General features: G+C 45.2%; 1 protein-coding gene across 6 annotated transcripts in view; it reads left to right on the top strand.

The window, feature by feature from the left end:
* Window positions 1-23,288, top strand: part of ARNT2 (aryl hydrocarbon receptor nuclear translocator 2) — a 155,435-nt gene that overhangs the window by 94,909 nt on the left and 37,238 nt on the right. For all 6 annotated transcript variants that reach the window (XM_072801925.1, XM_072801926.1, XM_072801923.1 and 3 more), the window contains 2 exons: window positions 20,057-20,133; window positions 21,488-21,622. In XM_072801925.1, coding sequence (XP_072658026.1) covers window positions 20,057-20,133; window positions 21,488-21,622 — 212 coding nt within the window. The remainder of the gene's footprint in view (window positions 1-20,056; window positions 20,134-21,487; window positions 21,623-23,288) is intronic.

Raw genomic sequence — 23,288 nt, 5'->3', positions numbered from 1 at the left:
CCACTCCTGGGTGCACTCAGTGGGGCCCAGAGCAAAGAAACGTGCATGTAAATGTTCATAACCGAGTTTGTGGCCATAAAGTGGAAGCAACTTGAATGTGTGCATCAGCTGATGAACAGATAGATAAAAAGTAGAGTATCCATACAATAAAATGTTATATAGCCAATCAAGGAAGCAAAGGATTGATCCATGTTGCCATATTGGGGAGCCTGGAAAACATCATGCTAAGTGGAAGAAGCCACGCAGGCAGCATGTGGCCTGATTTCATTTCTGTGCAATATCCAGACAAGGCAAATCCTTCTAGACAGAAAGTAGACTTGTGGTGTCCGGGTGCTGGGGAATGACGGTCATGGGTACGGTGTTTCTTTTCAAGGTGACACAGGTATTCTGAAATCAGATAGGGGCGATGGTTGCACCACTCTACCATCAAAAAACCACGGAATTGTACACTTGATGGTGGCATGTGAGTTCCTTGTAGACAACACGTCGTTGGTCTAGTGCTTTTACCCACTCTGACAATTTGCCTTTTAATTGGTATATTTAGACCATTAACATTTAATGTGATTATTGACACAGTTTGAATAATGCCTAGCATGTTTTTCTATTCATTGTATTTGTTCCTTCTTTTCTTCTCCTCCTCTCTGCCTTCTCTAGTTTTCATTGAACATTTTATGGGATTTCATATTCTCTCTTGACTTAGCATATCAATTATATTTCTTTAGATATATCTTTACTGGAAAACCTGGGTGACTCAATCAGTTGAGTGTCTGACTTTGATTTTGACTTAGATCATGATCTCAGTGTTGTGGGATAGAGCCCTTTTTGGATTCTGCACTCAATGAGGAGTCTGCTTGAGATTCTCTCTCCCTCTGCCTTTCCCCCTGCTCTCTCCCAAAATAAATAAATAAAATCTTTTTAAAAATCTATCCTTATTATTTGCCTTAAGTTCGAAATACACATTTACAACTAATGTAAATCTACTTTCAAGTAATATTGTACCACTTCATGGGTAATGCAAGGACTCTGTCACTCGGCTTTTCTTCCTCCTCCTTCTACCTCCCGGAGTTCTGATCCCCTACAGTTCATTTATCTAATCAACCTGCACATTGTTGTTATTATTATTACTTGGAACAAACAGAAACACATTAGCTCAATTAAGAGTAATAAAAATTAAAAAGTTCATCATACCTTAATTTATTCTTTCTCTGACACTCTTTCCTTCATGCAGATCCGTGGGGTTTTTTTTTTAATCTGTTTATTCATGAGAGAGAGACAGAGAGAGAGAGAGAGAGATAAAGAGAGGCAGAGACACAGGCAGAGGGAGAAGCAGGCTCCAGCAGGGAGCCCGACGTGGGACTCGATCCTGGGTCTCCAGGATCAGACTCTGGGCTGAAGGCAGCGCCAAACCGCTGAACCACCCAGGCTGCCCCAGATACGTGTTTCTAACCCACATCGTTTCCTTCTTCCTGAAGAACCTCTTTTAACATTTCTTACAGGACAGCTCTGCTGGTGATGAATTCTTTCTATTTTTATTTTTCACAGAAGGTCATTATTTCTCCTTCGGTCTTGAAGGATAATTTTACTGAATATAGGATTTTAGGTTAGTGCTTATTTTCCTCCAACACTTTAAATATTCTCTCATCTTGGGACTCCTGGCTGTCTCAATCTGTTAAGGGTCTGACTCTTGATCTTGACTCAGGTCTGGATCTCATGGTCATGAGATTGAGCCCCACATTGGGCTCCATGCTGGGTGTAGAGCCTACTGAATGAATGACTGAGTGAGTGAATGAATTTATAAATAAATAAACAAATATTCTCTCTTCTTGTTTTCATGGTTTCTGATGAGAAGTCCACATAACTCTCTTATCCTTGTGTTTTTACAGATGGTGTGGGGCTTTTTTTTGTTGTTGTTTTTTTTGTTTTTTTGTTTTCTGGCTTCTGGCTTCTTTCAAGATTTTTTCCTTTCTCTTTGGGTTTCTGCAGAAAACCTCAGTACTTCATTTTGTTTTGCTTTTTGGTTATTTATACTGCTTGGTCATGTCTGAGCTTCCTGTGTCTGTGGTTTGATGTCATTCATTTTGAAAAATTCTTGGACATTGTTTTTCACATATCCCGTTGGTTCTATTTTCTTTTTTCTCCTTTTGGTGTTGGTATTACACATGTGCTATATCATTTGAAATTGTACTATGAGTTGGGGGTATTGTGTTCTGGATTTTTGCAATCTTTTTTTCTCTTTGTATTTTGGTTTTGGGGGTTTCAATCGACATGTCTTCAGGCTCACTGCTTCTTTCCTTGGCAGTATCCAGTCTACTGATGAATGTATCAAAGGCAGTCCTCATTTCTACAGTGTTTGTTATTTCTAGCATTTCCTTCTGCTTTCCTCCTGTTGTTTCTGTCCCTCTACTTGCATTACCCATCTGTTTTTGCTATTGTCTGTTCTCCCATTAGAATTCTTAACGTATTCATTATAGTTATTTTAAATTCCCTGTCTAGTAATTTCAAGGTCTGTGTCATATCTAAGTCTGGATATGAGGCTTACTTTGTCTCCCCAGGCTGTGTGTTTTCTTGCCTTTTAGCATTCCTTGTAAATCTGTGTTGAAATCCAGATGTGACATGTCAGGTAATAGTAGCCGAGGTAAATAAGTCATATTGCGAAGTTTAATTTAATGTTTGTGGGAGCTGGCTGGGTTTACGTTGGCTGTATATATGCGTATATTCAGCTTGACATATATACATATGTGTATGTATATTTTTTAATTTATGTATTTTTTCATTTATATATATTTTTTTCTACTTAAACCATAATGCACAAAATTGTGGTGTTGCTTGTCTGAAGGCCCCCAGCTACACTCAAGACAGGAACTCATAAAGCACCACTGCTTCACAGTGGTCAGAGAGTGAACTTCAGCAATGTAGATGTAGAAACAGCCCTGCTCTGAAATTGGTCAGCCCCAGTGAATGTGGATGAGTCCTCAGAAGCTGAAGTCTCCACCAGGTGCAATCCAGTAATACCATGGGGTTACCTTGTCTCTGACGTGGATGCTCATGTCTGTTGTCCAGGGAACCTGTGAGATTCTGAGGTCCTTGTGAGAACAGGTTCGTATTGGAAGGTTGTTCGATGAAAGGCAAACGAGAAAAGGTGGACAGCCTGGAGAGACTTCCTGCAGCAGCTCAGCTCACAGAGCACTTATGATGGTGTGATGTGTGCCCATTGCTGAGCTAGATTCTCCAGTGCCAGACATAGGCCTGTCTCTCAGGGAGTATAGAGACGTGTGGCTGGGGGCCTAGCACGTACACAGATGACCACAAGAGAATGTGGTAAGGCAGCCGGCCCTGGGGACCAAGGGTGGGCGCCCGGGTTAGGAGAGCTTCCTGAAGGACACTCATCTCAGGGTGGGTCAGTACCACCAAATCCAGCTCTTGGGACCCCCATTCCAAGGGCCCATCTCATTCTTAATGTGTTCCTTTTCTGAATTCATTAATCATTCTTCTTATACCAGGCAAATTCCTCACCCTATTTATGGCCTCAAGTACTCTCCTTCTGACCGCTTTATTTGGGCTCCAGGCCTACAATATCATGAGAAATGCATGATCATCATGAGTCTAACTCAGAGGATCCTTGAGGACGAGCAGAAGAGAGGAGTCTGAGGCCCAAGATGCAGGGCGGTGATCACACCCACCTGCCCAGGTGACCCCAGCAGGCTTTCCTGGAGTCACATGAGGTCTGGCCTCATGAGCGTTTGTGTGGACAGGGTATTGGGGCAGTAGCACTGCGGCATGAAGTCTTCAGTGACTGCCCTTGTAACTGTGCCATGTGAGAAAGGATTGAAGGAGCTGGGGGTGTTTATATTGGAGAAAGCAAGACATGATTTCTGTCTTGAAGTATTTGAGGGGGTGTTATATGAAGGAGGAATTAATCTTACTTAGGATAGGTCCAGAAGGCACAATTTGGACCAAAAGAGGAAAGTTACCAAAAGGCAGATTTTAGCTCAGTAGGGAGAAATGAGCAAAGGATATGAACAGGGGATTAAAAACATGTATAAATATAAATACATATACACACTTAGCAGATGGGAGAAGTTTAGTTCCCTGTTAGAACTGCAAATTAAAATAATTTGATACTGTCTCCTCTTACCTATCAAGTGGCAGAAAGTAACCAAGACAAAATACACAGTGTTGGTAAGGTTCAGAAAAGTGGACACTTTGATGCACTGCTAGTGGGAATATTACAAGGCAGTACAGACCTTCTATGGATTAGTTTGGCAATATTACCAAATGCTTTAAAATGTGCGTTCCCCAACATGCAGGAGTTGCACTTCTAGGAATTTATTTTAGGGAATTGATCAAAGATGTGTATGTGTTACACATTTAAACATTATTTATAGGGATGCCTGAGTGGCTCAGTGGTTGAGTGTCTGCCTTTGGCTCAGGTCTTGATCCCAGGGTCCTGGGATTGAGTCCTGCATCAAGCTCCCTGAAGGGAGCCTGCTTCTCCCTCCGCCTGTGTCTCTGCCTCTCTCTGTGTGTCTCTCTTGAATAAATAAATAAAATATTTTAAAAAATAAACATTCCTAATAATTGTGAGATCACTAAATTAGTCTAAATTTCAGTGACAGAATTGGTTAAAAATAGCATGGAGTATCTATTTGATGCGATAGTGGATGACCACAAACTCGGCGTGCTTTCAAAGGACACTTAAGCATGAAGCAAAGTGAGATTCAATAAATGTCTCATAAAATACAGATGGACAGTAAGTAGAAGAAAAAGTGCTCAACCCTCTAGCAGTAAGAGTAATGCAAATGATAACAGAAATGAGATGCCATTTTCACCCCCTGGAGATGCAAAAATTGTAAAAGAGTGATAAATTATAAAAGACCGATTCTGATGGAGATTGGAAGAGCATGGGCTGATGGGAACAGGAATTGCTACAATCTTTTGGAAAAAACTATATAGCTCCCTGTGCTAACAATTAGTATGTGCACACCTGTTGACTATTCAACATCACTACTTTGAATTTATCCTATAGAAATAAAAGCATCAGCATATTAAAAAAAAGAATGAAGCAAAGTGCTAAGAGGTGAAAGAGAATAGCAGGCTATACAACGTAAACATCATGACCCCAAGTTTATTTTTCTTATAAGTGAGGAATGTATCTGTACATTTTTAAACTGTACATACAGTGTTAGCCATTGTTATTCCTGAGGAGCAGAGTATTGCTACTTTTCTCTTCTCTCTTCACTCCTGCCTTTGCCCAGTTTTTACGTGAGTTTTGTAATCAGAGAAAATGATGTTTTAAAGAAATCAGTCTGAGGGTGCCTGGATGGCTCAAATCAGTTAAGCATCTGACCCAGGATACTTAGCTTATGCCGCCTTGTTCTGTGGCTGATAATATGCTGTTCCTTGGTCGATAACTACATTCTTAGCACATATGATGCTGTGTGTGCGTCCCATGGAGATCTCTCAAGACCACGTGATGGCTGCATTCATTTGCCCACCCCACTGCTTAGCTCAGATCTGGTGCATAGTATGTTTCCTGAAGACTGGACAGATGGACAGATGGATTGATGGATGAAAGGAAGAAAGGAGAGAAGGAAAGGAGGGAAGAGACAGAATAGTTGACCTAGAGGGTAGATGTGGGAAATAATTTCTTGCCAGAATTTCCAAAGGCGTTGATACAATCTACTTTCCCAGAAATCTTTTAAGATGGAAGAGAGAGTCATCTGGCCTCAATGAGGTGGCCAGAGTGAGATCATTGGCACGCTCACCCTAGGATAAGGTCATGGAACTAGAGCACTGGAGCAGTGACTCTCCCTCCGCTTGCATGGAGCCTTGTGAATGTTCTCGAGGAGTGCTGTCCCTGCACGCCCCAAGCTCCTTAATTATAAACGATGACATGGTTGGAAAGGAGGAAGTCCTAAGCACCAATGTTGCTAAGAATATCCACTGGCGACCTTGGAAATCTCTACAGGTGAGCAGAGGGGGTGCCAGAAAGGGGTCTTAGATGACCCGTGTGCGGCATATGCTGGCCGGCCGTGCCCCAAGAGCTCTGCCTGGGACCCGCTGACCACGCTGGGAACATGAGCACTACGGCGCCATCCCATGTTCCGAGCCCGTCTGTAACGCGGTGGCCTTCCCGGTTTGCCTTGCTGCACCGTGCACTATGTGGGTTTCGTTTGAAGTGTTGGGGTGTGGCAGGAAGAAAGAGCGAGGTTCCAGGGACAGCCCCCTCATCAGATCCTGCGCTGCTTCAGTCTGATGGGGCAGATACACTGTGGTCAGCAGAATCCAGGGGTGAGGAAGAAGTTGCACGTAATGGGGTGCACTTTATATCTCATGAGATATATTCAGAGTCAAAAGGAAATTCTGAAACTGAGAAGATGTCATTTCTTGCCCACCCCTGGTTGTTGTTGCCTTGCTACCTTGCATGTCAGACAGACATCCAGCTTTGAACCAGCAGCCACTTCGCGCAGGCCTCTCCTCAGGAACTGTCCTCTGGCTACCTTCATCACCTAATGATCTGTGGGGGAGATGTCTGGAGAACTGGCAGTGTGTCTGTGTAGGAGAGCCAAGGTTCCACCCAGGGGATGGGGAGCCTGACCGGATCTGACCACTCCGTCTGGGCCCATGTGCTCAGGAGGGGGCCCTGGTGCTGGCACCCCTGTGTGCTTTCTCAGCCGTGAGGTTGGTGCTTTTCTTCACTTTGCTGCTGGACCATCAGAAAGCCTGGGCCACAGCATGCCAGAGGCTGGAGGTGACTTGGGGTTTTGGGCCAGGATGTGTAGGGGCCACGCCAGTGCTGTTATTTCACCAAACTGCTCAGCCCTCCAACAAGCTCACCCACAAAAGCCCCATACTTCTTGCACTTTGCTTGTTGAACACAGTGTCTTTGTTTGCCTTCATTTGAAAATCTCCCAAAGCCACTTTGTCTGAACTGAGGCTGCCGACTCACAAGGTGGTGGCAGGATCCCTGCTTCCTTTTACCCTGGGCCACCCTGACCTGTCCATGGTACATGAGCACATCAGAGATTGGGCTCCTGTTCAGGCCCTGGATCTGATGCTGGGTCAGACAGCAAAGCCGGGACCTGAGCTCCGAGATGCAGAGCAACAGTTGGCAAAGCCTCCTGGATGCTCCTTCGTGGCGAGGGCAAAGCCCCTGTTTTGGTGCCCCAGTGGAGGTTTTCCAGCTCCTGCTGTGGGCTGGGCACCTTGCTAAGTCTGGAGACCTTATGGCAGCTAGTCTGCCACAGGTCCTACCCTGGGAACTCACTTTCCAGTGGGGGAGACAGGTAGGCACGCAGGTCACGGCAAAGTACAGAGAGGGAAGCAGGCTGAGGGGAGAGCCCTTCTGCTGCGAGTGTGGAGCTTGGCTCCTCTGTCGTCCTTGCTGGGGCCAGCCCCACTGAAAGCCCCACAGGCAAGGAGAGAGTAACACCTGCGCAGAAGTGTAGACATGAAGAAAATGTAGGAATTTCCTAATTGAAAAAATACTCGGCAAGCACAGGGCTGCATGGATGAGGGCACAGGGTTTGAGTAATGACCATGGCTCCATTGGCGAGTGCCTGCCATGCACTAGGCTCCAGGAACAGCCCTCTGTGTGCTGCATTACATTATTTCATTTTTGCAAGAAACTCAAAGAAGTATTGGCCTGTTACCACCCTGTCCTACAGAGGAGCTGCCAGAGGATGCACACAGTGTCATTAAGTAGCTCAGCTCCTGGCCTGGCTGCGAGACTAGGCCTTCCTGATGCTCTCACCACAGTGCTCTGCTCTCTGCTGGTGGGAGGGGTGCTGTGCTGGCAGCTGTGTGCACTTTGCTGTGGCCACAGAGGATGATAGCTGAGTGGGCAGGAGGCCAATCCTGGGATCGGGGCCTCATGGGCCAGGCTGGGAGTTTGGATGCTGCTCTCCATCCCATGGAGCATCAGTGAAGGCCACTGAAGGTTTTTAGAGATCAATCTGCATGTTGGAGGAAAGTGGGAGGAACAGGGATGGGCCCAAAGGCTGGTGGACCGGAGGAGACTCACCCAGGAAGAAATTGTGATGTCGAATCGGGGCAGTGCTTGCAGAAGGAGAGGGGATATGGGATGCCAGAAAGGCAAGGTGCAGGCTGCATGCATGGCTGATGGGACTTGGACCCAAGACAATTCCAGGGTCCCCACACTTATGGATCCCACAAGACTGCCTCCCCTCACCTGTGCTAAGAGTGGAGATGACCTGGGGCTTTAGATCCATAACAGAGAGTTCAGGTATGTGGTCACTGTCTGACATCATCTATCTTGCAAGAAGGTGGTCACCCATCCCTGGTTGGCCCCATGGGCTGCATTGCTCACCTCATTTACTCTACACAGTGTCCCCTCCGTGATGTTATATCTTCCCTCAGTGGCAGGAGGAGCCTGTAGTCTCTTGCAAGAAGAGTGAGTGGGTGCGCCATCCACAATTCCTTGACTGTCTGAGCGATCCTCCCTGTGGCTCCCCCGTGGCTGCCCTGGAGGCTCCTGGGTCATGGGGCTCCCTCTCCAAAGAGGCCTGAGACAGGCTTTTGTTTTTCTTCCCTGGGCAGCCTGCTTCTCCTTTCTCCCACCGTGAGAGCTATAGGTTGTTTTGAGTTTATCCCTGGAATTCAAGACTTTCGCTCAGATGGCGTCCAGGGCAAGTCTGTTTTCATTCATCTCACTTGGTGTTGGGTGGGCCCTTGCAGCTTGCACACTCAAGTCTTTCTTCTCCATGGGGAAGCTCATTTGGATTTTTCCAGCTTGCCGCTGCTCAGCCTGCTTCGCTCACACCTGCAGCCATATCAATTTCCCGCGTCCACTCTCCCTGCCCCTTACATAGGTTTCTTTATCCTTTTCTCCCAAATTCTTTGGGCTGTTTCTCAGTCTGGATCCTCACCGTATGATTTCCATTTAATTTTTTTTTAACTCCACAATGGTATGTTTCATGTGAACTCAACACTTGCTAAATTAAAACTGTGCCTGTGTCTTTTTTGTAAATATTATGTCCTCTTGTGTCATGCCGGGTTGTTGAGTTTAGGGGTTTTTCCTCTCCTTTTTTTTTTTTTTTTTTTTTAATAAAGAAACTCTTTTTCTTTAGTGGGAGCACCTGCTATGATGCCTCCACTTTGCACTCTTTCTCTCATGCTTGTGATTCCACGGGGCTTGCCCTAGAGAGGCCACCATGTGCTTGTGCATTGTTGAGGCTTTGGATGGTCCCATTGCTGGCCATGTGGGTTCTGGTGCTATCTGTCACGCCCTGCCGAGATCAGGAGAAGAATGCTTCCCTTTGTTTTTACCTGACCAAGAGTTGTTTGTCTGTACCCAAGGATAGAGGTGGGGGCAGGAGATGAAGTCACAAATGGCCTTGATAGGATGCAGTGGCATTTGGCCACTATGCTACTTCTGGGAGTCGTAGGCCTTCTGGCCTGGCTCGCCCTCATGATTTGCCCCCATTCCTCACTAATCTCAAGCAACTGCAGCTAGAAGCTCATAGATTGGCCTTACTGGAGGTTCTTCCCCATGTAGCATCAGGTACAGGAGCTCATGTCTTGGTCAGCTCTTTCCTCCATCCCATCTTGTCCAAACCAGATACCCCCAAATCTCACCTTGCTCATCTGCTTACGGCTGACTCCTGGTTTCTGGTACTGATGCAGACTTGCTGTTGTCTCAGTCTCTGGTTGTTTCTGCAGTAATTCTGGACATTCAGGTTGTTTCTCAGATGGTCTTGGTTTCCTCTTCTGAGCTTCAGAGTTCTGCTTTGCAAAGTGGGGGATTCATTTCTTCAGAGTCACCAGCAGGAATGCTGAAATGCAACATACCTACAGGTCAGCATTTCCCAAAATATCTTCAGAGCTCACACCTCCCCAGAGACGCATCCATGAAACACAAATTCTGTGGTCAATAATGTGGGAAACTTCGTGTCCTGTTTTCCTCTCCTAGAGAAGCATTCTGAATTCTCCGAGAAGGTCTAAGTGATGAAACTTCTTTATCTTTGTTTAAACTATGCTTCCCAAATGTATTTGGCCAGAGAAATTTATTTTTTTTATTTTTTTATTTTTTTGCCTAAAACTTATGAGTATTCCTCAGAGAGTATCCTGGAAGCATGCTGTGAACAAGTGGCCCAAAGTGGTTGCAGCAGAAGGAGGTTGTTTTCTTCCCTGCCTTTGGCAGAATGCAAAAATATGTCTTAATTCACATGTGAAGATACAAGTCCCTGGACAAACTCCACCCAGCATTGCTAAAAAACAGGCCAACTTTCCATGAGTGTCTCTACACACGGTTAGCGCAACCCCGGGTGAGAAATGAACACACATTTCTGGCCAATGTGACGTTTCATCCCAAATAATGGTTTCCAGTTACATTTCATTTGTGTATTGACTCAGAATCTATTTCGACCTGGCGCTAGCAAAGCATGTTTCCAAAGGAAAAGTAACTGAACGGGGGGCAAAGTAAGTTTATGAAACCAATCAGGGAATGACTCAAATCTGTTAAAATGGCTAGAATTATCCTGGTCCACTTTGATAAATGTTGTGGCTCCTGCCAGAAAGAGTTCCCTCCTGACACTGTTCCTCCTAGCCCTGGCGTCCCTCCTGGGCTGCATGGCCCCCTCTCAGCCCTGTGCTCATCTCCCTATCCTAATACAAACCACATGGAATAGTGGTGACCTGGCTCTCCATGCCCCTGCCAGTCAGTGAGCTCCTTGAGGAAGGAGCTGGGTCTCTTACACTGCTGAATACCCAGGGTGGCCCTAGATACTCAGTGGCACTGAGGAGGAGCACACAGAGCATGTCAAATTTGACAGACCATGTGGCTGAGCTCCATGCTGGCATTTGGATCCACAGAATGTCAGAGCCAAGGAGAGCATCACCTCAGGCCAGCCCCTCCTCTGTGGCAGAGAGAGCACCGAAAGCCCCACAAGGCTGTGTATCTCTGCTGACCCCATCATCTGTCCCCTGCCCTTAACCACAGCCCAGACCCCACAGAGGAAACCTACTGCCAATCGGAGCTAGGCCACTGCAACAGGCCCTGTCTTTGGGTGAGTGCTAAGGCCACGTCTTTGGATCAGGGTCGCAGGGAAAGCAAGGACTGGTTGTATTGAGTTCTGCATGCCGGGTACTGTGCTCACCCAGTGCTCACTGCTATTCCCATTTCACAGATCATGGCTCTTATGAGTCCCTTTTCCTGAACTACAGAGAGGCTGGAGGTTCTGCTGTCAGTACGTGGTAAGAGTCAGGATTCCTGAATCCAGACTCTGGTCACTCCAGCACTGGGACCCTTAATCACCATCAAGACACTCTGTTTCTAAGAACTTGCCTCCTGATCTCAGGGTCATGAGTTCAAGCCCCATGATGGGCATGGAGCTTCCTTTAAAAATAAACAATCAAACCAACCAAAGACTTGTCTTCTGCTCCTGTTGGTGTCAGCCACCATGACCACTTTCCCTTTACAGTGTTCTTTCCTGGAACCAGTATGGCCACTTCGAGCATGCACTGGGAGGCCTCCAGAGCTATAGCCTGGGTTCCTGACATCCAGAGAAAACCTCATCACCACCATTTCAAATGTGAAGACAGTTTGTGTCTCCCTGTATTGGAGGGGGTACCCACAGAGCTCAGCTGCTGTGCTCTGAGATACATGCTCTGAAGGACACACAGGCCTCCTTTTGCTCCACTTTCTGAAAAGTCCCCAGAATGGGGTAAGGAGATACTGGCAGGTGAGCTCAGCCAATCTGTAGCAGAAAATTATCATATTCTTCTATCAAAAGTATTTACCCTTATATCATTCACCAGGATTCTTCCTTGGATGAGCTGCTCCCCAAAATAGATTTTGGGATGTGCTTTCACAGATGGAATAAGTGGCTCTGAAACTGGTGACCAACGGGGAGCCTTCTGAGGTTCTTTAGAGAGGGGACTTGAAATTGGGTGACGGCTGCACTATGGCAGGGTGGATGGAAGTGGCAACAGGGTGGACCACAGCGTGGGGAAGTGGGACGGGACTGGAGAGAGAGAGATGCTAGTCCAACGCTGCAGAGCACAGCGACAGGACAGGTGTGTGGAGGCAGCCCTGGGCCAGGGACCAGGGTCCACAACCAGTGCCACTGGAGGAAGGAGTAGCCTCTGCTGGGGTGGTGGTCCCCCTGAGGAAGGCACGAACACAGCCAGGTCACAGCCTGCAAGACGTAGATGGCCATGAGCTTGGGTTGCCAAGAATACAGTTTCCAAGGGGCCTGATGTTCACAGAGAGGAACACGGAGGCAAAAGTGGCGAGGCACCAGGTGGTGAGGGGTCATGGCATGGTCGGCACGGGGCGGCTGAGGGGCAGGCTGTGGCGAGTGGTGTGCTAGCAGAGCCCTGCAGCGCAGAGGGACTGTGGGTGCCAGCCAGCACCCAGCGTGCTCAGGGCTGGCAGGGAGGGAGCAGCAGTACAGCCCTCAGTAGCCACGGGCACGGGCAGGAGGGCCAGCAGGGGGACAGCAGGACGTGGCCCCGCCCTCTCCACTGGGAGAAGGGTGGTGGTTGCAGAGTCTAGAAGCCCCCAGCGGAGTGTGTCATTGTATCCGTGAACTCTGTATGACTGAAGCTGAAAATCACCCTGAAGCCGTGCTGCTTTCCAGTGAAACCCCCATCCCCACCAGGGAAGGTGACAGGGCCTCAGTCTCACAGTGGGTGAGGCCCACAGCCCCCTCCTCCCTTTAGGGATGGCAGAGTGAAGGGAGGCCGAGGGAGGGGCTGTCCTCACTCCCGATGTCCCCGCTGCACCTCCATGCGGCCCTGGTGTCACTCTGGCTAGCCCCTCACTGGCTCCTTGCTGGCCAGCGCTCTGTTTACAGACTATGACTTATTGGAAACAAAGCTCTATCTTCTTAAGTCCAGGTAAAAGCAGAAGATACCCATTTACAACTTTCCTTTTAAGCAAAAGAAGATGCATGTTAATGTTCATGATTCAAGACCAGTTAATTTGGAAAGCAGTGTTGCAGTTCTGTCAGATGGTTTAGAATTAAACTTCTAGCATCATCAGGTACACTCTCCCTCAGTTTGAGGGCCAAGAGGTAGAGTTCTAATGTCTGGATTTACATACGCCATACTCGGGGTCCAGGAGTTGCTGGAGAATGAGGAACCACCTCAGAAAACTTCCCAAGTGTGTGAAGCCCACCCTTTTAAGTACCAAACATCATGTGCTGGGCTCTTTTATCCTGGTATCTCTATTTTTTTTAATGGCTATGACAAAACCAGCCCATCTTCATTAAAGAAATTTGAAAGGTCTATAACAATCTCTAAAATTATAGTAAAATTCACCCACAAACATTTAAAAAAATTTTTTAAGTTACGAACTAAAAATAAGTCTCCCTTCCTACCCAGGACTCACCTCCAAGAACCAACTGATAACACACCAGTGCCTTTTATTCTAGGTATTTTTCTATATAGAGAAACAGTTGGAGCTCATGTTGTATATTTAATTACATAGGCTGTTTTTTAATGTATCATGGATATCAGAAATATGTTTCCAAGTCAGTACATATAGTGCTACTTCATTCTTTAAAGTGGCTGCACAATATTTCATCAGCCAGTCCTCAAACGGGAGCACTGATGTTGTTTTCAGGTTGGGGCTCCTGCCCAGAATGCCCTTGTATGTGATTCTCTACCCACAAGTGCTGGTGTTTCTGCAGGGTCATCTCAGCATTGGTAGAGCAATGACATAGGTCCCTTCTCGTAGATATCACCAAATTTACCCTGCAAGGCAGGACGGGAGTGTGTCTGTTTTCCCACTTTCCTACCAAGAATGATTCCATTCTTTTGTAATTTTTGCCAGTTGGATAGTATAGGGGGGAAAGGACATATTTCCAATTGGGTTTTCTTCGTTAACAAAGTTGAATGACTTTCCTGAGTATATTTGACTCTTTGTATTTCCCTGCACGTTGCTTGTTCATGCTGTGTGCCCATTTTCCTGTTGGGTGATGTGTTTTCCTCATTTACTTAGAGGACATCTTTATAACATTATGAAGATTAATCCTCTGTTTCCTATATGTTGCAAATATTTTCTTCTAGCCTGACATTTAGCTTCTCATTTTGTTTGCATTGTTTTTGTTGCATAGAATGAATGAGGGATACAGAATGAGCTCTCATCTTTCTCTGCTGATTGAGAGTTCTTGTGACAGAGTTCCAGAGCTGGACAGAAATTAAAAGGACAATTTAAAGATATCTTCAGGGCTTTTCAGCCCAGTGCTATCTCCCCTATGACTTGTTTTATTGGTGGTTTGTTTTGGTGCATTTCTTTTTATGCTCCATAGGATCCACTGCCCTCAAATCCACCTGCTGGTGGCTGGCACTTGTGCCTGTTTTTATCCTGTCCACAACCAATCACAGACTGTTGTTTCCCATCCTTCTGCTCTAGACAACCAAGCACCCCAACTTGCCAGTATCCTGCATTAAAGGAAATAAAATAGGCTGTGAGTTGGGCACTGGCAGCCTTTTTTGAGAGCGGAGTGCATGGGCTGTAGTGAGTGGCCTTTGGGACATCTATGAGGAAAACATAGAAACCTTGTTCTGGTTGCTGAAATGACAATGGGTACTTTCCAGATGGATGAGGTACTTTCATAAGCTTTTGCCTTACATGAGAGACATCCTGATGGCATGGGTGCTCAGAGCCTGGATGTCACATGTAACTGTGCCAGACTCACCGAGGCACCATGCTGCACCTCCTTCCCCGAGTGCCATCCCAGAGCCATCTGTTTCCAGGGCCTCCCAGTCCCACCAAACACACACCCAGTTCTCATGAATCCTTTTCCATAGAGCCTTCACCAGGATTCTGCTGACTTCCTAGCCACTTCGTTCATGTCATGTTGTACCTATTATAGCTTTCTTGTATCTGTTTTCTCTGCATTTTTGTAATATTTAAACTATTTAATATTTAAACAGAGCTCAGAGCATCGTAGGGAGCTAGGGAGTGTTTGGTACCTACATCTCTCTTTGCATCTCCCACTCAGACACCCTGCAGTACCAGGAAGTACCCAGATTTACCAGTATCAGTAAAGTTTTTATGTAATCATTATTATTGAAAGAATTTATGAAACTTTGTCATAAAACACTAAGAAAACAGAAATGGCAAATAGGTTTTATTTTATGGCCCACTCTGACTAGCTGTTTTGGATCCGCTTCTGTAATTAGTGGGAAAGAAGCCCATGCTCAATTAGTGATGCTTGTCATGGATACAGGACAGTGTTCTCTTGGTTCATGTGCTGTGTCCGTGTCATGGCTAACCTACTAGGAAGGGGAGGAGTAGACATACAATATTCATAGAAGGCATTATAGGTTGAATTGTGTCCTCCCCAAATTCATGTGTTGAAGTCCTAAGCCCGAGTATTTCAGAATTTGACCTATTTGGATATAGAGTCCTTGCAGATGTAACTAGTTAAGTTGAAATGAGGTCACACTGAATATGATGGGTTCCTAATCCAGTACAACTGGTGTCCTTATAAAAGGGCAAATCAACTACTGGTATAAAGGAACTCATCCTGAGCAACTTTTGGTGAAGGATGAAAATCAAATGAAACCCTAATTACAAACAAACTATTTTGTATGTAGCAACTGTGACCCCACTCCATCTAGAGACTTAGGGCACATGGCCAGTGTTTGAAAGAAAGCTGTGGCTTGAAAAACTTTCATTATTAAATGCAGAAAAACTAGGAATTTAACTTACAAATTGGGAATTTAATTTATGAAAGTAGAACTTATTTGAACTATAAACCAGAAAAATAGTGACAAAATACTATAAGCAAACTAAGAAAATGGAATTAGTGAAAATAAAAATGAAAAAAATTTAATTTTTTTAAAGATTTTATTTATTTATTCAGAGAGAGAGAGGCAGTCACAGGCAGAGGGAGAAGCAGGCTCCATGCAGGGAGCCTGATGTGGGACTCGATCCCAGGTCTCCAGGATCACACCCTGGGCTGCAGGCGGCGCTAAACCGCTGCGCCACAGGGGCTGCCCCTAAAAATGAAAAAAATTAAATTTGAAAACAAAAGTATTGCCCTAGTGGTGAGTAGTTCTTCATGAAGACTTGTGAGAGAAAACATCAGACAGGTCTAATTCAATTTTTAAAAAAGAAATACCCATTTATGAAGATAAGAGCATTGCAGCGTATATGCTAAAAGCATTAACATGAGATATATAGAAGTACTTAAACTACAAAATAATATGGAGGGACACAAATGATCCAGCTACCTAGAGCATCACACATAGTCTTGATGCAAAGGCTTAGCATTATAAAGATTTTGGTTTGTTCCAAACCAGTGTATAGATCTGATACAATTTCAATAATTGTCCCAATGAGATTTCTTTTAAGTGAAAATTAATTCTGAAATTCATATGGGCCAATAAATACAAAAATAGCCAACAAAATCTTGATAAAGTACTAAGAAGTAATTGCCATACCAGACATGGAAATATGTATGTTAAAGCCTGAATAATTAAAATGTGATATATTGAACTTAAAAATCAAACTATTGAACAAAAAGACCTAAAAGAGACCCAAGTCTCTTTAGAAATGTGCTGTGTGGGGCGCCTGGGTGGCTCAGCGGTTGAGCGCCTGCCTTTGGCTCAGGGCATGATCCCGGGATCCCGAGATCGAATCGCACATCGGGCTCCCCACAAGGAGCCTGCTTCTCCCTCTGCCTGTGTCTCTGCCTCTGTCTCTCTCTCTCTCTCTCACTCTCTCTCATGAATAAATAAAATCTTAAAAAAAAAATAGAAATGTGCTTTGTGATGAAGGAAGCGTTTTCAGTTAGTGGGGAAAGGAAAAAATTAGTCAGTACATAGTTTGAGGACAACTGACTAATCCTTTGGAAAACATGAAGTCAAACATATCAAAAATAAATTTCAGATTTATTAAAGATAAATATGAGGCTTTCAAAGTACTCTATGAAAACATGGGTGAATGTTTTCCATAACCGTAGGGTAGAGATCATTTCATAGAATGAGCCCCAGTGGCAAAAACCACAGAGTAAAAACTGACAGGTTTAATTGTACTTTAATAATATTCTATATAAAAACAAATAGACAAAATACAGAAAACACACTTAAAAAGGAACTTGTATGGGATATGTATATTCTTTTTTCTTTTTAAGATTTTGTTTATTTATTAATGAGAGACACAGAGAGGCAGAGACAGGCAGAGGGAGAAGCAGCCTCCAGGCAGGGAGGCCGATGTGGGACTAGAACCCAGGAATCCGAGATCACGCCCTGAGCCAAAGGCAGGCGCTCAACCGCTGAGCCACTCAGGTGTCCCTGGACCTGTATATTCTTAATATGTAAAGACAGTTTCAGAATCTGTGAGGAAAAAAAACCCAAACAGATCTTCGTACAGCAAAAGCCTGTGCAGGCAGTCCACAAAAGACGGAAAATAAATATATATTCTAACAAAATAAAAGCAAAGCAAATATAACCAACAGTAAAGTACCATTTATGTTCTTTGAGCCACCAATTTCACTTCTAGGGATTTTTATCCTCAAGATGTCCTCGTTGCACTAAAAGGCTTTGTCTGGAAGGGTGTGCATGGCTGCTTTACTTGGGTGAGCAGGAAGCTGCGATCCCACACCATGAAGAACCGTAGAGATGGGGTCGGACAAACCACGGTCCGTCCATACAAAGGAAAAATGAAAAACAGATGTTTTAACACATTGAAAGGCTTTCCCAATAAGTTCTAAAGTTTCCAAAGCAGGACAAAACAATGTAAGAAAGGAAAGACATCTTATTATACACATATACACACAATAAAGGGCATAAAGAGAATTAGCATCATTAAGGTTAATTTTAATATTTATCTTTTATTTAGTTCCTAAACTTGCTCCACTAAGACTGGACAAAAGTATACCAAAATGTCACCTTTGATTTTTTTTTCCATGGGGCTTTTGGATGGCTCCTTACTTCCCTCAGTCCCACCTCTTTATTTTTTTCAGAATCCTTTTTTTTTTAGACCGGCTTTGTTGAGATATAATGCACATATCCTAAAATCTTCAGTAAACCCAAACTTCCTTAAAGGACCAGGGTTCTTTACATGCCTGCATCACCCATTTCAAGCGTGTAGTCATCTGGATTTTGGTACATTCATGTGTTGCATGTGTTTTGCATGTGTTGCATGACAGTTTTCAACTGTCACAATTAAAATTAGGGTATTTTTTTTTTTATCACCGGCAACAAGAAATTACATACGTGGTAACAGGTAGCCCCCTTCCCCCCACACACACACTCTAGGCATCCACTCTCTGTATCCATGGACATGCCTGGTCTGGACATTTCCCATGGACTCATGTACTGTGTGATCTCCTGTGTCTGGCTTCTTTCATTCAGCCCCATGTTGTTGAGATTCATCTGGGCTGTAGTGCACATCAGCACTTCTTGTTTGTGGCTGAGTAATAGTCCATTGTATAGATTTGCCCCATTTTGTGTATCCGCTCATCAGTGAATAGATATTAGGGTTGTTTCCACTTTGGGGGGCTGTTGTGAATAGTGCTACTATGAACGTTCATGCTCATGTTTTTGTGTGGGCAGATTTTTTTATTTCTCTTGGACATCCACCTAGGAGTGGAACGGCTGGGTCATATGGTGGCCCAGTGGTTAACCTCATGACACAACTACCAGACTGTTTTCCAAAGTGCTGGCACCATTTTACATTCCTGCCAGTGGTATACGAGGCTCCAGTTTCTCCATGTCTTTACCAACACTTGTTATTGCATTTTTTTTTTATTAGTCATCTTAATAGGTGTGAAGTGGTATCTCAGTGTGGTTTTGATTTGCATTTCCCAATGATTCATGATGTTGAGTATCTTTCCATGTGCTTATTAGTCATTTGTATGTCTTCTTTGGGGTAACATTCGGATCCTTTGCTCATTTTTACTTGGGAATATTTGTCTTTTTGTTGTTGGGTACTAAGTCAAAGCCATTTTTAAAGATCACATGTTACTTGAGAGTATTGTGCAAGTAACCCTTGGAAAATATAGAGAAAATACACGTATCAGGACGGTAACCTGAAGATGGCTCAGTATCACCTTGCCAGAGATGCTGCATCAGAATAGAGCATGATAATGAGTCTTTCCTCCTGCTGATGCCAGCATTTGCCCCTGCCTCCCTGCACTCCTCTACACCCTCCTCCCGCAGGTTCACCTGCAGTTAGATCCTGGTGGTGGCTTGTCAGGGATCAACCTCGGCCACTCAAGAAGCTTGTACCATGGGCAACCCTATGTCAGGCTCCTGCACAGAGCAGAAGACTCTTCCTTGACCAAAGAACCCTGAGGACTATTTTAACCAAATCCTGCCTACCCAGAGCATTGGTTTTCTTTTTCTTTTAGGATTTTATTTTTAAGTAATTTTCCAACGTGGGCCTGGAACTCACAACTCCAAGATAAAGAATCACATGCGGGCAGCCCGGGTGGCTCAGTGGTTTAGTGCCGCCTTCAGCCCAGGGCCTGATCCTGGAGACCTGGGATTGAGTCCCACGTCGGGCTCCCTGCATGGAGCCTGCTTCTCCCTCTGCCTGTGTCTCTGCCTCTCTCTCTGTGTGTGTCTCTCATAAATAAATAAATAAAATTAAAAAAAAAAATAAGAGTCACATGCTCCACCAACTGAGCCAGCCAGGCACCCCAAAGGGCACTGGTTTTCAATGCTCAATAACCTTCACTTGTATCTCTTTTATCAGCCTTGTAAATGAAATATTTATGGAACCAGAAACACCCACTTACACTTCTTACTGAGATTTCCTTTCTAGCTAAATGTTTTGGCCACATTTTGCAAGTAAATAAATGAATAATTTGCATTTCATCATTTCATCTCCCTTAACCTCCTCTGCGTCGTGCACAGATGCAGATGACCCCGCCCCCTGAAGTTACCAAAGATGTCAGGCAGCTCAAGAGGAGCTGGGTGGGAGCGGGTGCTGGTTAATGCATTGGCTCCCTTCCCAGACCCTGAGCGGTCCACATGGACCTGTATTTTGGGTTGCATAAAATCTTGGGTACTTGTGCCCCTCTGCCACCTGTCTTGGGTTCGTTGTTGATGACATTGACTTTTCTCTTTTCAGGAATGACCATCCCTGAGGAGGATGCGGATGTGGGGCAAGGCAGTAAGTACTGCCTTGTGGCGATCGGAAGACTCCAGGTGAGGGGAAGGGCATGGCCCTTTGCACATTCTGATGGGGGCTTGCTGTGCCAGAGAGCGCAAGCACACGGGTTTGCCTCTTCTGACCCCTGTGTGCCCAGCGTTCTCGGGGCTTTGGGTCCCTCTCTGGACAGCTTCAGCTGGATCTGGGAGAGCACAGGGAGGCACACTGAGCAGCAGGGTGCCCCCACTCGGTCCACCCCCCACTCGAGTGCCAGCCACAACAGCATCGGCTTCTGCTTCCATGGCAGCTGCCAGACTGGCTGAAATGCTTCCCCTGGGTCCTCAGGGTGAAGCACCAACTCTTCCTCCAGCCTCCTCCCTCCTGTCCCCTGATGCTTGATTCCCAAAGCCCTCCTCACTGTTTCCACAGACCCTGCAAGTGCTTTCCCACCTCTCTGGGCCCCACAGGCTGTTTCTGAGGCCTGGTGTTTCCTGCTCCTCTTTCTTCCTCCTGAAATTTCTCCTTTTACCTCTATCTATTTTGGCCTCCTCCAACATCCAGCTGAAGGGACTCCTCTATCCGCATAGTCAGGATCATTCTCTCTTCCCTACACTCCTGGTGTCGGGCTCACAAGTCTATTGTCCTTCCTTAGAGTCTGTTCTCTTGGTTGAGCGCATGCCCCTCCCCGCAAAGCCCTAAGAAGCCACATGGGGAATGTGTCTTTAATCTTGTGACAGTTGCATGTACTACATAGTGTCTGTAGAGCCCGTGGGCTCAGCATCCAGCGCATGCAGTAGACATTCAGGCAGCTGGACCCCTCATTCCCCCTGGGGCACCGCCAGCCTTCCCCTGCTGTTGACAGGGGATGCAGTAAATGCATCTCAGAGGATGCTAGCCTATCACACTCCTGGTTCCTAGGTTCTACCACCTTCAGACAAATGAGTGAGTAGTTTCATTCACCTGTGATGAACACTGCTTGTTCCTTACAGGTGGGTGAAGAAAGAACAATGGGGTACATTCGCTCCACAAGTGTGTACTTCCCAAATATTCTGACCATCCTTAGTAAGGGGAAGGTGGGTACTGATGTCTCTGAGCACCCAACTACGTGCCAGGCATCGTGCCGGGGTCGGCATGCAGGATCTCTTTGAACCTCACCCGACCCTGAGAGATTACAGGACTCATTATTCCTGTTGACTGAGAGGACATCGAGGCTCAGAAATGTAAGGGCCCCCAGTGCTAGTTAGTAGAAGGTGTGTCCAGGGCGCTCGGAAAGTTTTAGGCTGGGTGCAAGAATGACTCAGAAGGATCCGGAAAACTGACTCCACGTGGATTCCTCCCGTGTCCGTCTCTCCTACCGTCCCCACCTCTGTCTCTGCCAGAACCACCTCAGTGTGGATGCCCCCCTTCCAGGTGACCAGCTCTCCTGTGTGCATGGACATGAGCGGGATGTCAGTGCCCACAGAGTTCTTATCTCGGCACAACTCAGATGGGATCATCACATTCGTGGACCCGAGATGCATCAGCGTGATCGGCTACCAACCGCAGGTGGGTGGCTCTGAGCTCTTGGCACTTGGCTAGAGGTTTAACTTCACTTAAAATGTGATCTTTCTCATCTGTTCAAGATACAGCTGAATGACGGCATAAAAATCCAGATTCCTGCCTGGAGGGAAGAATGTCTTTCCAAAGCAAGGAAGATGTTACAGGTGGCTGCACTGCTTAAAATTAACTCTTCAGTTTTTGCCCTGACCATCCTGATTGTTCACAAAGCAGCGTGAAGGATGGGGCTAGGAGGACAGGGCTCTCAGATCCATTAACTTAGATGACACCAAACACAGCCTCTCCTTCTTGGGAACTAAGAAACAATATGAACATGAAAGAGTCTGAAAAGTCTTGAGGACAGATGTTCGCGTAATTTTGCTGAATCCCTTGTTTTTCAAATGTATTTAGCACCTGCGTTTATAGGGGGTGTATTTTCAGGTCTTTATTCTAGACCTTTTTTAAAAAAAAAGTCAGCATCATGAGAAACACAAGAAGGCAGGAGAAATTATTCTAGATGAAGATAACCCAAAGAGAAAAATCACAGCATGCAATGTGAGAGCCTTCGGGGGTCCTCGGTCTGAAGATGTGTAGCCAGAAAAGACATTTGGGCGATAATTGAGGGAATGTTAATATTATGGAATATTGGGTAATTTTATCAAATAACTATTTATAATATAATTTTTTTAGGTGTAATATGGACTCTTAGGTTTTTGTAGGATGTCACATTTTTGAGATACACACTTCAGGGACAAGTGCCATACTGTCGGCTACTTGCAAATTATTCAATAAGAGCTTTTTCAGTGTGTGTGTGGGTATGAAAGATATTCTATTTATATATACTTTGATGTTTTTCATTTATATATATTTATATTTATATACACATGAAAAAAAGCATGCATGTGACAGTCTAGGTAAAGGATATTCAGGTGTTTATCACACGATCCTTTCGACTTTTCTGTAGATTTAAATTTCTTCCAAAATAAAAAAACATTTTAAAAAGGAAAGATAGAGGGACACCTGGGTGGCTCAGCGGTTGAGCATCTGCTTTTGGCTCAGAGTATGATCCTGGGATCCTGGGATCGAGTCCTGTATCAGACTCCCTGCAGGGAGCCTGCTTCTCTCTCTGCCTATGTCTCTGCCTCTCTCTATGTCTCTCATGAATAAAAAAAAATCTTTAAAAAAAAAAAAAGGAATGAAGAAAAAGATCCCTGTTCTAAGAAACAAAATTTGGGATATGTTGATGTGGGTACTCCAAGCACACATGTTATTTTAGAACTAGAAGCAGTCTGGGGCATCCAGCTGGCTCATCAGAAGAGCACAGGGCTCTTGATCTCAGGGTGGATATTCGGGACCCGTGTTGGGAGTAGAGATTACTTAATTAAATAAACTTAAAAAAAAAAAAAGATCTAGAAAGCATTGAAATTGAACCATTCGCATAGTTCTACATCTCTAGATTCATGTGAACTTGAGATTCTTGGAAGAAGTGAGGGGGGAAGTTAACAGTTTCCCAAGTCACCGTAACTGTGATGGCAGAGTATTTCCAGATCTGTTGACCCACCGGCACCTTCCATGAGCGTCTGGATGCTTCTTGGCACACAGACAAGACCTCCTTCCCACTGTCCAGGTCAGCCTCCGCTGAATCATTGCTGATGTGGGTTCTGGTCAATGAACT

Source organism: Canis lupus, chromosome 2, assembly GCF_048164855.1.
Source record: "Canis lupus baileyi chromosome 2, mCanLup2.hap1, whole genome shotgun sequence".
Taxonomy (NCBI): domain Eukaryota; kingdom Metazoa; phylum Chordata; class Mammalia; order Carnivora; family Canidae; genus Canis; species Canis lupus.
Note: the sequence above shows the minus strand (reverse complement) of the source record. Positions and strands in the feature narration are given on the sequence as shown.